The sequence below is a fragment of the Gopherus flavomarginatus genome, chromosome 8 (assembly GCF_025201925.1).
Source record: "Gopherus flavomarginatus isolate rGopFla2 chromosome 8, rGopFla2.mat.asm, whole genome shotgun sequence".
Taxonomy (NCBI): Eukaryota; Metazoa; Chordata; order Testudines; family Testudinidae; genus Gopherus; species Gopherus flavomarginatus.
In genome coordinates, this window is record NC_066624.1 from 3,313,145 (window position 1) to 3,328,274 (window position 15,130).

Here is a 15,130-nt window from a genome sequence, read left to right on the forward strand (position 1 = left end):
CCTTTCACTTATTTTTATGTTCATCTCCAACGTACAGCCCCGTTGTTCCTGTAGCTTCCAAGACTATTTAATCCAATTGCATCAGGCGCTGATGCGCAGCTGGGCTGACACTCAATTGGCCTCATGCCCAGCTCATAACTCCACTAGACACCTCACTTTATAGGAACAATGACTGCTGTGGTGCTGATTTCGTTTCCTGTTCAGAGATGTGCCGGAGTACAAGGAGTTGTGTTCCTTCTTTTCATTTTTGCAAACAAAGTTACACTAGGTCACCATGCTTCATACCAGTGGTAGGCAGCCTATGGCATGCGAGCTGATTTTCAGTGGCACTCACACTGCCCGGGTCCAGGACACTGGTCCGGGGGGGTCCTCATTTTAATTTAATTTTAAATGAAGCTTCTTAAACCTTATTTACTCTACATACAACAGTTTAGTTCTATATTATAGACTTGTAGAAAGAGACCTTCTAAAAACGTTAAAATGTATTACTGGCACGTGAAACCTTAAATTAGAGTGAATAAATGAAGACTCGGCACACTGCTTCTGAAAGGTGGCTGACCCCTGCTTCAGACACTAAAGGGATATGGTACAAAAGCAGTTCTCTTGAGCTTTGACGTAACAGCTAACCTCTACGTAAGAATGTACATATGCCGGGGAATAAGAGAATGAGCCCAGTTGACACTTCACTGAACACAGGGGCCAGCTTCCTCTTTTTTCCTGGGGGTGCTCAACCACTGCTCAGCCCCAGGCCCTGCTCCCCCATCCCCACCCTGTCTCTTCCTGCCCAGTTCTGCCCCCTCCCCAGAGTGTGCCCTGTGTCTGCTCCTCCCCTCCCCGTCCGAGCCTTCTGCATGCCACGCCAGGGAACAGCTGATTGCAGTAGGCAGGAGGCGCTGGGGGAAGGGGAAAGCTGGCTGCTGGTGGGTGCCAAGCACCTGCTAATTTTTTTTTGTGGGTGCTTCAAGTCTGGTGCACCCTGGGAGTCAGTGCCTATGCTACTGGAAAAATTTTAAATGCTAAATATTTGTCTGTTATCAGTTCACCATGCTTGCTTCAATAATTTGTACATTTGAAGATGTTAAAAAGAAAAGGCCATTTCTTCTTTCAGATTTCAGGAGTCGGTGCATCCTGGCACTGTCCATCAGAGATTTTCAGTAGCAGTGTCCGTCGAGTTGTTTCATGGTGCTATTGGCGCCTTGACCAGCGTGTGCCCGACTCAACCCCTTCAGTTCCTTCTCAGCCATCCTCGCCTGAGACAGAGCTCGGTAGCGGTGTCGAAAGACAACCTAGGAAAAATAATTAGATAGTTAGAATTCCTCTGTGATAGTTAGGTTTTCATAGGTTCCTAGTTTAGATATGTCACATCTTTTTGTCCTCTAAAAAAACCCCAACCTTTCGTTTATTCCGTTTTAAAAATGACCTCAGCAAGGGGCATTAAAAACATGCCTGGTTCACCAGGTTTCAAAGCTGTTCCTTGTGCAAGGACACTATGCCGATTTCTGATGGCCACTCAGTCTGTGTCCATTGCTTAGGTGAGTCGCGCATACCACAAAAGTGCACTCCCTGCAGCAACCTCAAAGCTAAAGCCAGATGGGATAGAGATCTCTGCCTGAAACTTATCCTCATGGAGAAATCCCTTCAGTCAACTTCTGACCCCAGCCAGCAGACCCCCTCAACCGGGGAGACTGTAGGCACATCATCTTTGGAAACAAGTACTCACTCCTCCAAGAAACAAGGAGAAGAGACACATCGTCCCAGCAGAGAGAACTGTTGAAAAGAAAACGGTCTCCTGGAAGGTTGCTATCCTCGGTGCTGGCCATGCCAAGAGCGAATACCTTTGGTGCACCAGGAACCTCTGGCACTGCCCACACCGGGGCCTCTGCTGGGAAAGTTAGGGAGCTGAGACACAAACACAAGTCAAACTCCTCCTCTATGGCATGGACAATGCTGGTGAAGACCACAGCACCGCAGCCTTTTCTGGTGCTGATGCCCCCACCACCAGTGCCTCAACAGTATTGGAAATGGTGGAAAGATCCACCTCAGCACCCCCGGTATCGACCAAGGTACCACATAAACAATTGGCAGCGATTCGAGTTACTGCACAAGGGGATTAGCCTTCCCTTCTGAAGATGCTGACAGGCTATCTAACAACCTCCCTCTGCCTAAACCTCATGGACAACATATCTGAGAATCAGCACCTGGGCTTGTGTTTCTCCACTCATTTTTCCTTCCAGAGACTCCAAGCACAGGAAAGCAAAAGCAATATTTCTTATGAACTGGTATTTCCTGCCCATGTAACAAACCATTTAAAAGCCAAACAGCAATTGAGGGCATGCTTTAAAAGTTACTAATAATGTTTAAAATTATTTCAACTATAAGAGCTGCACTTTTGAACCCTACAGATAATCTAAATAACTCCTTTGTACCTTGCAGGGTTGGTAATATGAATACAGTAAAAGAGAATATCCTCAACTGTACTTAAGTGACAATATTGCAGGAAGCCTGTGAGCTCTCCTTGAGTGCAAAACTATCCAATTCAGTTGTGATACTTCCCCTATACTTAACTGTATTTTGAGTATATGTTCTTAGCCCTAGGCCACAGAGCACAATAAACTAAATACAACATAAATATAACTGTTAAAATCAGCACAGCTTGGTGAAATAAATACAATTTTTAAAGTCACACCCTGTGAAAACACACTCAAGCCTTCTCCTAGGCTCTGTTACACCTGTGCCGTTCCACCCATCACACAATATACACCATAGAGCAATGGTTAGAAATACATTATCGGCTGAGCTCCTAAGGAGCCTTTCCTTCACCTCCCTTGTTCTGTTTTGTGGCCTACCAGGAAAGCCGGCCCCAGTCCATGTTATCAGAGCAGGAGTGTGGCAGGGCAGCGTGTGCACCAGCACCTCTGTGAGCGGGGACACTCCTCACACGGGACGCGTGCACCTGTCCTGCGGGAACCCTGGCGAGCTCCCGGGAGCGGAGGGAATGGCGGTTCTGGGGGTGAGAAAGAAGCTTTCGAGCCCCACGAGCTCTACGGACCGGCCCTGTCTCTGCGATACCCCGACGGGCCGGGCTGCCGCTCCCCGGCCGGGGGGCACAGGCGGGGAGCTGGGAGCGGGTCAGGGCCAGGCACCGGGGCTCCCCCAGCCGCACTGCTCGGTGCCGCACGTCCCGCTTTGCTCCGGGTGTCGGGGGCCGGGGGCCGCTCCCTGCTCGCTCTGCCCCGCGGAGCCAGCTGCCGCCTTCCCCTTCTCCGCGCGGCTCCTGCCGGCCCCGCAGCGAGCCGGGGATGGACAAGGCAGCCCCGCCGGCGGGGCAGGGGGCGGCTCCCGCCGGGCTGCGGTGCGGTGCGGTGCGGTGCGGCCCGCCCGTGCCGGGGAGGGGCCGGCGGGAGGCGGGGCGGGGCGGGGCGGGCCCCTGCGAGCCAGCGGCTGCCGAGCCGGCACCATGGCCGAAGTGAGGAAATTCACCAAGCGGCTCAGCAAGCCGGGCACGGCGGCCGAGCTCCGGCAGAGCGTCTCGGAGGCGGTGCGCAGCTCGGTGCTGCTGGTGAGCGGGGCCGGGGCCGGGGCCGGGAGCGGGAGCGGGAGCGGGGGGCGCCCGGGCGGGCCGGGGCCCCGGGCTCTGCCCCGGCCCCTCCCCTGTGCAGCGGGCGCAGCTCCCCCGCCTGGGAAGGGCCGCGCCCCGCTCGGCCCCGGGGAGGGGCTGGCGCTTCCTGCTGATCCGCTAAGCGAGCCCCGGGCGGGGCTGCCTGGGTTCCCCTGCCCCGGTGCCCGGCCGTGCCCTGGGGTCGCACAGTGTGTCAGCCTGGGCCAGCCAGAGCCCGGTCCGCCCGCGGGCACAGGGTCCCTGGTTCGCTGTGCCCAGTGCCCTGCGGGAAGGAACCACCCTGCCAGCCCGGGGCCGAGGGGCGTGTGCCCGGCTGCAGTGGGAGTCCTGGGCAGAGCCCAGCCTGTGCCACCCGGTCGGCCAAGCAGCTGGGCAGAGCTGGGTGACAGGCTCTTGGGACGGGGTCCTGCAGGGTGACTCTCCCCAGAGAGCCCGGGGTTCGAGCCGGGTGTGCAATGACCAGTGTTTCTTCGCCGCCGGCCCGGGCTGGGCAGGTTTTCTAAAGGTTTGTGTGGTACAGGGGCCAATAGCTCTGCCACGGCCGGCGGGGTCCCATGTTCAGCTCAGCTGGGGCCCGTCTGTCCTTACTGCCGTGTCCTTTCTCCTCTCGCCCTGAGCCCCACCTCTCATGCAGGAGCCGCCAGGCTGGATGAGACCAGTGGCCCAGGCCATTGAGCCCAGCATCTCAGCTGTGATAATGGCCAGATGCTTTAGCAGAACCTCTCCTTAGGCAGAGGTGGGACAATCTGCCCCCACATTAGATTTATAGCTTCTAAGGCCAGAAGGGACAGCTGTGATCTTCTAGTCTTGGCCAGAAGAGTCCCCTGAAATCATTCCTATCTGATCTAGAGCAGATCTTTTAGAAAAACAGCCGGCGTCTATCCACCCACCCACCATGCACTCACACCCATCTCCCCCTCACCCCTATCCATCCACCCACTGCTGCACTGTCTGTCTCACTGCCGTTCCCCTCCCTGGTGTCAGCTACGCTCCAACTAGGAGCTCTGTGGGGCAGAGCCTCGTGCAGCGGGGCCCACTTCCTGATGGGGGCCCTGGACACTATCTCAGTACACCCAGACATCAGCCGGGGGCCACCTCCTCCTGCCCCACTGGGCACTCATTGTCTGTGGGGGTGTCAGGGAGCCTGCCCCTGCTCAGCGCAGGGCTGTTTGTGTCCTGCTATGCATGGTGACTCCTGGGTAATTGTTGCAGGGCCAGGTGTGAGTTGAGGTTGTTTCTCCTTTGGGATGGAGGCTGCTGTGAGAGAGCTGGTTCGGGGTGTTGTCCATTGTTTCCAATGGATTGTGTGTGTTTGTACTTCCAGAGCCACAGGTAGAACCCAGGAATTCCAGCTCCCAATGCTTCCACGAGCCCTAACCCATTACACCCACTCCTTTCCCCGAGCTGGGGATAGAACCCAGGAGTTCTGGCTTCTAGCCTCCCACCCCAACCCTAACCCATTACACCCACTCCCTTCCCCGAGCTGAGGACAGACCCTGGGAGTCCTGACTTCCACCCACTCTAAACCACTACACCCCACGCCCCTCCCAGAACTGGGATAGAACCCAGGCATCCTGACTCCCAATCCCCTTTTCCCCCTCCTGTAACCCACTACACTCCTGTTCTCTCCAGGAGCCCTAATAGTCAGAGAGTGACTTAGATCCTCAAGCTCCCTCTCGGACCTGGTTTGCAGCCCCCCTGCTCTGCGGGCCTCTGTGGAGCAGCCCCAGCTAACGCCCAATGGCCTGTTAGTCTGTGTGAGGGTCACAGGAATCGGCACCGTTGTGACCTATTCTCTTCACGGTTACGGATTGTTATTTCTATGGTGGGAGCTCCAAGCAGTCCCCAAAAGGGAGTAGGGCCTCTTTGTCCTGGGCACTGAGCAAACATTGCACAGAGACGGTCCCTGCCCCAGCCAGCTCACAGCCTAGGATCGACAACACGCAGCAGTGGTACAGAGAAAAGGAGAGTGCTAGCAGCAGAGAAAGATGCCCTGGTATAAGCGGGGAGTCCCAGAGGTCTCTGTAGTCACAGAAGATCAAGTGTCAAGAGGCGCCGCTTACCCCTGTTAAGTTTTAGAAAATAACCAGAGGAATATTGTGTTCATCTTAGACAGCCTGTACGCTAGCCCTGGGGAGAAGGATGTCCCTGCCAGCCCCGTACTCTGGATATCTCTGTTGTATTCACTTTTTAGTGCGTGCGCAATGTGTCTCAGGTGGCACGTCATCAGGATCCATCACTTAATTTGGTCTGCTGGGCGGATCATTAGCTTCCCTGCTCTGGGCCAGCTACTGAAAGAGAGCATATCGTGAACTCTGTACCCTACTGACCGTGTAGGTTACGGACTGAACATTAACAGCAGGGCTGTGGGTGCTCCTGCATTTGACATTAGGATCAGATCAAAGCTTCTCTGGGCCGTAATTTGATTTGCTGCCCTGTTCCTCTTTGAATTATGTTAGGAGACAATTACGTGTGACCTTGAACTTGACAGAACGTTAGTCGATCCTGCGTACAACAGCACAAGTGCAGTTTGTGCAGGCACGTCTCAGTACAGATTATTTCTACGAATCCTAATCTGGCAGACAACATCTGTGGAATAAATGAAGAATTTTAGACAAATCTTTTAAAAACACAGCGGCCAAGATTCAGATCTCTGGATTTAACAATATCTCCCCAGACTCCGAGATTTTAAGGCCAGAAGGAAGCGTTATAATAATGTAGCTGAACGTGGGCCAGAGAATTTCACTCAGCGATCCCAGCGTCATGTTGAATCTGGGTTTCTCAGTAGGTTTCTGTTCATTTTGCTCACTATTTTTGAGGAACAAGTCAGAGGTACAAATGCTATATTAAAGCTGATGGAACTTTTCTCATTAAAATTGTGATTATCTCCATGGATAGTCTGCTAGGTACCTGACAGACCAGTAAGGACACAGTCCCTGCACTCAGGGACTTGCCAGCAAAACAGACAATGGATGAGAGAGGAGAAGAGAAAAAACCAAGTCCCTGAGCCAGTAATGATGTTCAGCATCCATCTGGCATGTTCTTTGTTTGCGTCCCCACCCCCTTGGCTCACACGCACATACACACTCTCCCCGGGCTCACCTCTCTCTCTCTCTCTGTCTTTCACACACTCGTGCCCCAGAGCCCATTAGTGCATCTTTGGAATTGGTTTGCGTGTTCACAGCCAAGTGAGGGGGGTACAGGCAGTTCGATTCCACAGGGCTTGGACCTGCTGTCTCTACAGAGATCCCAGCTCCTGACAGCTGAGCAGCCCGGGATAAACAAAGCCAAGGCTGGGAAGTTGGGTCTCCATGTTGCTGTAACACTAGGTCAGAACCAGAGTCCCAGGCTGAACTTGGGACAGTCCCATAAACTGAAGCCACCTTCACCTGGACTTGGCACTCTGCTTCTGGCTGGGAGCAAGGCCCTCGGTTACGCCAGGGGTGAGACTATTCCGCTCGCCTCCACGTCTCACCTAGCTTGGGAGGGGCTATCGCCCATGCTGCCCATAGCGATCAGGAGGAGGAAGAGAGGCAGAGAGCAGAACCTGGCCAAGAGGAGTGGCGAGGGGAAAGCCTGAAGAGCCTTGAAGTGAGGAGGTGCTGAGAGGGCAGGGGAATTGTTTCACAAGTGGGAGCCTAACATCTCCTGTGCGTGCTGATGACCCGGCCTCGTGTACAAGCAAAGCCCAATGTGGAGCTGCTTGGCTCACACTGTGCCAGTTGGGAATGGTGTGAACGCATTTGCCTGGCCTCCTCCAGCACTAACCGTGTGAACAACTTTCCGAGGAGATTCTCATCATGGGCTCTGAGTGGCAGGATCTGCATTTGAGCACCAGCAATGGTTCATTTTAGCACAGCGAGCCTGAGGGACTGGGACAGCTCGCAGGTCCTGTAAAAGGCGCCAGCCCTCAGAGCTGCTATCTTGGAGCACAGAGTAGGTACAGCATGGGCCGGGGCAGTGCCTGCTTCCCCACACAGCCCTCTGACCGTGCCTAGCTCGGCAAACCCGGGGCTGATCCAGCACCTCAATGACTGTAATCCTAGGCCTGTCTGAGGCCGTCAGCCAGGGAGGTGGGGGAGCCAACTGGCCTGAGACCTCACTGTCACATAAAGCTTTTTGGATGCTCTGAACCAGGCCAGATTCAGGCTAGTGACCGTGGAGTGTAAAGATCCACATCCTGTTACCCATGCCATCAACCATCCAGTGCTGTGCAGTTATAATGCAAGAAGTGAGGTTTAGCCAGTCAGAGCTCTCAGCTGAGTTCAATACTCTCACCCAGCACAGAACAGCCGAAGGGATGCCTCTTCCACTGGCTGCTGGGAGAATTTCTGTTCGTGAGCCCTTGAGTAATCCAGTCTCTGAATCACTGCCCTCCCTCGCTGGTCTAAGCAGCTGTGACCATCTTCAGATCAGTCTTAGCACTTAACCACCGTATGGTGCCATAAAGGACAGTCGTACACAAGGACTTGGCCCATTGTCCACCAAAGCTGACAGGAGTCTTTCCAGCGAGCATTGATCAGGCCCCAGAATAGAAAATACACGAAGCCTTAGAGTTAAATTTATCCTCCTGGAAGAACTGATTGCGTGGGTATGCCAGGGAGAGCCTCATTTGCCTCCAGCACTTGGGGAATGTTTCTTTGTCACATAGCTTCTGCAAATAGGTTTAAAGGCAAACACCTTACTGAGGGTTCCAGAGCACCTGGCACTGGCTGCTGTCGGAAGACAGGATACTGGGAAGTGGATCTGACCCCGTAACAGCCCAGTGTGGCCGTTCTTATGTACAGAGCTTTTAGCAGCAGGAAAACGGTCTGGTTTTATTGTGGAATAACACTGCTCAAAAGACGACATAACTCCAACTTGACAGGGACTGCTGAGAAATACCCCTGTGCAGGCTAATCTCTGTGTGTGTCTCATGTTGTGTAGTGTGTTGGTTAAACAACACCCAGAGTGTTCTTGCATTGGTGGATTTTAAGGTGGTATTGTTTCCATTGTCACTTCTAGTGAAGCCTAGCTAGTAGGGGGAGAGTTGGAATGAATGTTTTTCCTTTTGTTGTGTGTGTGAAGCAGGGTGACATCCTGCCTTAGCGAAGTCAATGGGTGTTATGTCATTGCCGTCAGTGGGGTTGGGCTTTCACCCCAGGCCTGTGAAAGGGAGGAGCTCAATACTGCACTAGCCATCGTCAGTTGTAATTCCAGCTTCCTCCTCCAGTCCTGGGCTCTCATCAGCGCGATGTGGTAGCAGTTCTGGACTGGGCGAGGCAGGTGGGGGATTTTGCCCTTTTGGCTAGGCATTAGGATAAGGCCACCAAAGTTATTTCTACTTGTGCTGTGAAATGGGCTGTAATCCGTGTCTCTAGAGGTGAAAGGGCTGCTCGCAGCACAGCCTGGGACGTTCATAATCTTGGTGGCTAGGATAGGACAGAACAGAACTCTCAGTCCACGTCATTTCACCTCCTCTAACCCTTAGCCAGCTGCATCTCCCCTTCCATAACTCTGGCTTCTCCGTGTCTCTCACACCACACAGCAGAGGGAAACAGCTATCGGGAGGGGTGAGAAAAAGAGTCTGGGGAAACCCCCACCCCCAAGGCAAGCTGGAATCCCTAAGAACAAAACTCAGAGCCCTGACTATCTGGGCATTGCAGACATACGGGAACTCTCGTTCTTTCTGCAGGCTTGAGGTTTTTCACACAGCTGTAGGGTGCGATTGAATCAGTTACAGCCTTTAACATTCCCTGGGTTTGCCCAGCTGTAAATGAGTGGCTGGATAATTTATGAACAAGGTCATGCTCTTGCTGTATTTAGTTAGCGGTCAGGCTGTGGTGTACATGGCATGCTATGGCAGACCGTGCTGCTTAGGGAACAGCAGGGCTAAGCTAAAGTGCTCAGTGGTTCAAACCCCTCTTACCCCAGTGTTTGGTCATGAAACAAATCTTGGGGTCCCAGACAGTAACATGTTGCCATCTAGGCTGCAGCGTCACACCCAGGGTGTAAAGTGAGAACACTAGGCGAGGGGGCATTGCGGAAGCCGAGCCGGGACACAGGGACAAGGGGAAGCCTTGGTCTCGTGCGGGCAAGGATTGTTTTGGCTGAGCTTATCTGTCCTACAAATCATAAGTGCTAGTATCGTAGTATCTGGGGTCTCTCTTCCCCTCTGTGCTCAGGATCAGGAGTCCCCTAGCCAATAAGGAAGGAGAGACTGTTCTGGCCCAGCCTGGCTCGGTGCTGTGAAGAACTACACACAGGAAAACCTGCAGACAGCCGTGGGAGCACAGGGTAGAATTTGGGTACTTCTGCTGTAGGAGTCATAGGGAGATGTGGATCAGGCTTGCCAAGCATGGTCTGCAGACAGGTTCTTGCTGACCGTGGCAGTGGCCTCTGTGTGCATCTCCTCCCCGCTTTGGAGCACATGAGTCTTGGCTTCACCACGGGAATAGTGCTGGCCATGGCAAAGAGCCTCCCACTTAGTTTAATAATGTAAAAGTCCCCAATGGGAATAGGATCCAAAATGCTGCGCCTGGTGGCATAGGCAGCAAAGGTACAGAGCTCTGCCTGAGGAAAGCACATCAGCTACCCCAGGTAATCTCCTTCTCTTTGTGAAAGTGAGACCATCGTGATTGCTGCACCACACCACCAAGTTCATGCATCTCATTCCGCTTGTGAACACTAGTGTATTCTAAAGGAGCAGGGCCTCTGCATTACGTCAGTGCAGGGATGGGGGAGTAGATTTAATGGCTTCCAAAGGTGCTGTCCCGTGTAGGGGGAGAAGTAAAATATATCAGGAAAACAGGAATTTGGGCAAATATAGACAAACTGTTTCCCTGACAGTGTTGCCAAAAATAGTCATCTGGTGGCAATTTTAACTCTGACAGTGTTACTCCTACTTTTCGTTCTGTCACGGAATGAATTGAAGATCCAGTCAGTACGTCACCTTAAGGATTTTATAAAATAAACAAGTCATGGGTGTAATACAGCATCTTAGCTGAAAACCAGCAGCTGTACCAACACGTTCAGAAACATCAACCAGCCTCATCCTCAGTCTACGGTGCAGTGCATTACCTAAGCACGCCTGGGTGGTCATACACACACGTGTCTGCATGCACACACATTCGTGAAAATCTCTGCTGGCAGAGGGCTGCGTGGGTTTTTGCCAGATTATTTAATGCATCTGCTCTCTCAGGTGCTATGTAGATGCCTGAGATGTGCTCCTTGGCCCCTAGCTATTAGGGAACTGGCAGAAAGCCAACGGAAGGTCATTTTCATTTGATCCAGTCTGGGCTCGGTTTGTACATGGGGCTCAATTTCCAACAGAAACAAAATAAGAGACAAAAACGGCCCATAATGGTGGTGTTAGAGAGGCTTTGACTAGAGGCAAAAAAGATTTTATTTTTTCTTTGTGCGTCTCTTTCAGTTTAATCTGTATGATTGGCTGCAGGATTTACACTTGTTAGACAGTACATGAGAGAGCCTCTCTGCAAAGAAAACAACCTTCCAATGGCATAAACCCTTGTTGTAATAACCTAATCCCCTGTGAACGCCGACAGTGCTGGCTGTGTGCTAGGCTGGTACAGACAGATGAGCGGACGTGGGGTCTGCCCTGAAGGATTTACGGTCTGAGCAGTCACTACACAGGTATAATATTGACAGCAAACAGCTGCATTACAAAGGGTGAAATCCTGGGCCCATTGAAATCAATGGGAGTTTTGCCAGCCACGTCAGCGTGGCTAGGATTTCACCCACCCCTTACACGTCACAATAACTAGGGCCACATTTTGCCACCTTTACTCACTCTGAGTAACACCTTGCTCCTGAGGTGGTCCCACTGACATCCATGGGGTGACTCGCAGGGTAAGGCCGCTCAGAGATCCGGCTTCAGGAAAGCGCCGAAGCACATGCTGAAAGTTAATCACATGCTTTCCTGGCTCAGGGCCACGGTGAGTTAGGGTATTGGAGAACAGCTCAACGTTAGTCACGTGCCGTTTTGTGCTATCAGGCGATTTACACAACACAGATGGGTAGTTTTGCTCTGGCCTCCCAGTCCAGTCTGAGCAGCATGGGGCAGAAGGGGTGTAGGAGCACTGCAGAGGTATGAGCGAGCGCTGCTAACATCACATCCCCCTATTGCCGTTCAGCGTGGGTCCCACCTCCCCCCCCCCACCTCCGAAATCCACCGATTAGCAAAACCCCTGGCTACCACCGCCACCTTCCCTGGCCTCCTGCTGCCCCCTCACAGCTCTGCCCTGTGTGTGGGATCGAGGCCCCTCTCTGCTACTGCAAGAGGTTCCACTCCCAGGCTGCCGAGCGGGCAGTAGGCTGGCGGGCGGCCGTGACGGTGCAGGACCCAGTGAATGGACCCTTGGTGGGGTTTTTGGAAGCTGGGGCCGGTTCTCCAAAGGTGCTAAACCTTATCCCTGACTATCACCGTTTTCAGCTTGCCCCCGGGAGCTGAGAACCTGACTCTCCTGGCTGAGAAGCGATCTCGCCCCTGCGAGCCCAGAGGGCCTTTCTTCTCTCTGCTGGCTGCATTCCCCTGCTGAGTTTTGGGAGGGCGCAAGCCCGTCCACTTCTGAAGGCCCCTCCCCCAGCCTAAGGGGAGGAGCTACCAAACCTGAGGTTCAGGCAACTATGGGGGACAACTGGTGAGAAAACAGGGTCAGGAAGGAGGGTGCAGGTTCAAAGGCAGGGATCTGGAGGAGACACCAAGCAGAGAACCCCAGGCAGTGCCCACTGCGGCCTTTTGGTTAACAGCTGAACGTACTGCTGCTGACGGATTGCGCCACAGAGAAGAGAAATGGTCAAGGTGTACAGCCTGAGTAACGTCCCCAGGTGGGCTTCAACCCCCGGCCTTTCAGTTAATAGCAGAGTGTGCGGCCCAGTCGTGCCACAGAGACACCTAAAGGCACCCACCATCCCCTATTTACTAGGCAGGCATGTTAGGCGGCTTAGCCCTGGCTGCGTTCACGTGAGCAAGCAGAGCACTGAGCCTGACCTGAGTGTCTCACCACAGCTTCTTTGAGAGAAGGATTCGGGTCGGCTGCGGTTCTCTTCCACCTAGGGACAGGAGGGCATGGGCCCTTCCCACCCCTGCATGTACATGTCCCATCATGTTTTGCACCCAGGATGAGATTTCAGCGTTGTTTTGAATGGCTGAAGGCTCTAGAACACCGATCCAGGCAGTGGGTGCACACCGGTGAATTGCTACTGACGGGGTCTGAACAGGCTGTTCCTGTTAGTAAAAGGAAGAGGTTACAGAGCTGACTCTTCTCCTTGGTTCTGGCTAACGCGAGTGACTGTACCGTGCACTGATGAGAAATTCTGTTCTGGATTGGAAGCGCCCAATAGCAAGGGAGGCGCTTGGATCTGGGGTGTTGGTCCAACCCGTTGTAGAAAGTGGAGCCATTGGTAGAGTCCCCCCAAAGTTCGAGGGTGTTCAGACCCCACGTGCTCAGTTCTAATATAAGTCGTGGTGGCTTTTTCAGTGTTTCCTTTAAAGCCCAACACGCTGCTTTATTATCTCTAACAGGGTTCCAAAATGATCTCATCATCATTATTATTAATACTGGCAAATATCTTGGCAAAATGGTGAGAATCTTTTAAAATCTCTGTGGTTGGGCAGTGCAATCCCAGTCCGATAAATCATTTGGACACTAACCAGCTTTCAAGTGCAAGTGTTTTCAGATCCCTAGTTAATCCGTCTCCTTGCTCCCATTCTCTCCAGAGCACAGGAGCAAACTCACACGCCTTCCTGCTGCCTTTCTAGAAATGCTGGGAATTCTCTGTTTCCCTGCAGCTGCCTCCCTCTATGTCCGATCTGGCTTCGTTTTCTCATTACCTTAAAGATACCAATCAACGCTGTCCCTTCCTGGTCCCAGGGTCCTTGCTCACAACTCAGTCTGCTCTGTCGAGCACTCCCCTGGCTCCCGCTGTTTCTCTAACAGTGTCTAGTCTGGTCTTGCCGGCCCTTTTGGCACTCTCATTGACTCCTCTCCTGATGCCACGTGAAATAGCTTTGTCTCTGGCCCTATTAATTTCCTGCTGATCTAGCGATGATTCAATATCAGAGCTCTGGGGGCTTCTCGGGGGAGCAATTGCAGAGGGGAAAAGATTCTCTCTCTTCCAGGGCAGCTGTTGCACAGAGTTTAGTGCCCCAGCTCTCTCATTCTCTCCTGTTCTCCCAACATACCCGGGCTCCAGCTGCTTCTGGCACCTCTCCCTTAGCCTCCATGCAGCCAGCCCCAGGCAGCGCAGACTGAGCCAGCAGGTCCTGCCCATAAACCGTGGTGCTCTGCTCCCGAACAAAGGAAACACAAGCAAAGCCCAAGTGAGAGTAAATCCTTGATGTGCTGTGGCCACCACCTTGGGCAGGAGCAAACAGCTGCTGGGCCCCCATGTGATTTTCAGCGCTCAGGTTGTCTGAGCCCAGTGGTTTGAGCACTCGGGGCTGGGGGGCAAAGGCAAGGGCCTTGCCCTGGGTGAGGGGAGGAGTGCTAAGCTGGTTTGTTCAGAAGGGCTGAATTCCTTGGAGAAGGTTGTGATCAGCTGAACAATGAGGTGTCCGTGGAGGGATGGTTTAAAAAGGAAGTGACTTACTAGTGTCCGGTTTGGGTCCAGTTCCCCACTTCCTGCTATCTCAGTAATCGCTTACCCCAGGCAAAGCGGGCGCATGCTGCTGCAGCATGCACAGCTACTCATGTCATTTGGGACAGAGTTGGAGATTAAATAGCAGCAAAACCAGCCCAGGGGAAGGCCATTTGCTCTCCATCTGCAGACAGGGTTTTCTTAGCTCAGCCAGAACAGCTGTGGACTCATACCCCTCTGTGTGGAACTGACTTCGTTAGTTTCCAGAAAGGCTCTCTCCCTTTGGCCTGAGCTCTGTCACTGTGTCAGGGGATTACAAGAGGGGTTCAGAGCAAGCTGGCCCCACGCCTCCTGGGCTTGATCGAATAGTAACATTAGCAACAGTAAATCTTTTAAATTATATGTCTTCAGGAACCAAAGTAGCTAACGATTTTCCAGCCCATTAAAACAAATTCCATTGGAGATTTAAGCACCTGATTTGTTGCCACTGAAGTGAATGAGAAAACTCCCTTAAAATCAGCGGCTGCCGCACTGGGCCAGAAGAAATTGGGAAAATGAGAAGTATTGAGCAATGGGAAAAGGTTTTTGTTGCTGCACACGGAGGTGAGCTGTCTCTGCTGGACAGACATGACTAAGATATCTGAGAGGGCCGGCCATGGAAGTTAATGAGAATCTAGATTTTAAAAATGATGATCTGTGTTTAAAAAGAGCAGGTAAAATGTAGTGACCGTAACAGAGCATTAACAGAAGCAAATACAGAATAAAACAGTGTTAACTCCCCTATATTGCAACAGGACTTTCCTTTTTCGCTGTCCCGCACAAGCATCAGTCCTCGTGGCACCCAGATGGAGGAGGGAAGTATTATTATCTCCGCTTAATAGCTGAAGAAATAGAGAGACCAAAGGTCAAACCCTGTTTGCCCATCTCTTCGAT

The 15,130-nt window shown here is 52.7% G+C and overlaps 1 protein-coding gene across 7 annotated transcripts in view; it reads left to right on the forward strand.

Moving 5' to 3' along the window:
* The first annotated feature begins 3,444 nt into the window (after nt 1–3,444).
* DOCK11 (dedicator of cytokinesis 11) overlaps nt 3,445–15,130 on the forward strand; it is a 122,551-nt gene continuing 110,865 nt past the window's right edge. For all 7 annotated transcript variants that reach the window (XM_050964877.1, XM_050964880.1, XM_050964883.1 and 4 more), the window contains exon 1: nt 3,445–3,559. In XM_050964877.1, the coding sequence (XP_050820834.1) occupies nt 3,458–3,559 (102 nt within the window). In that variant the 5' untranslated portion in view covers nt 3,445–3,457. The remainder of the gene's footprint in view (nt 3,560–15,130) is intronic.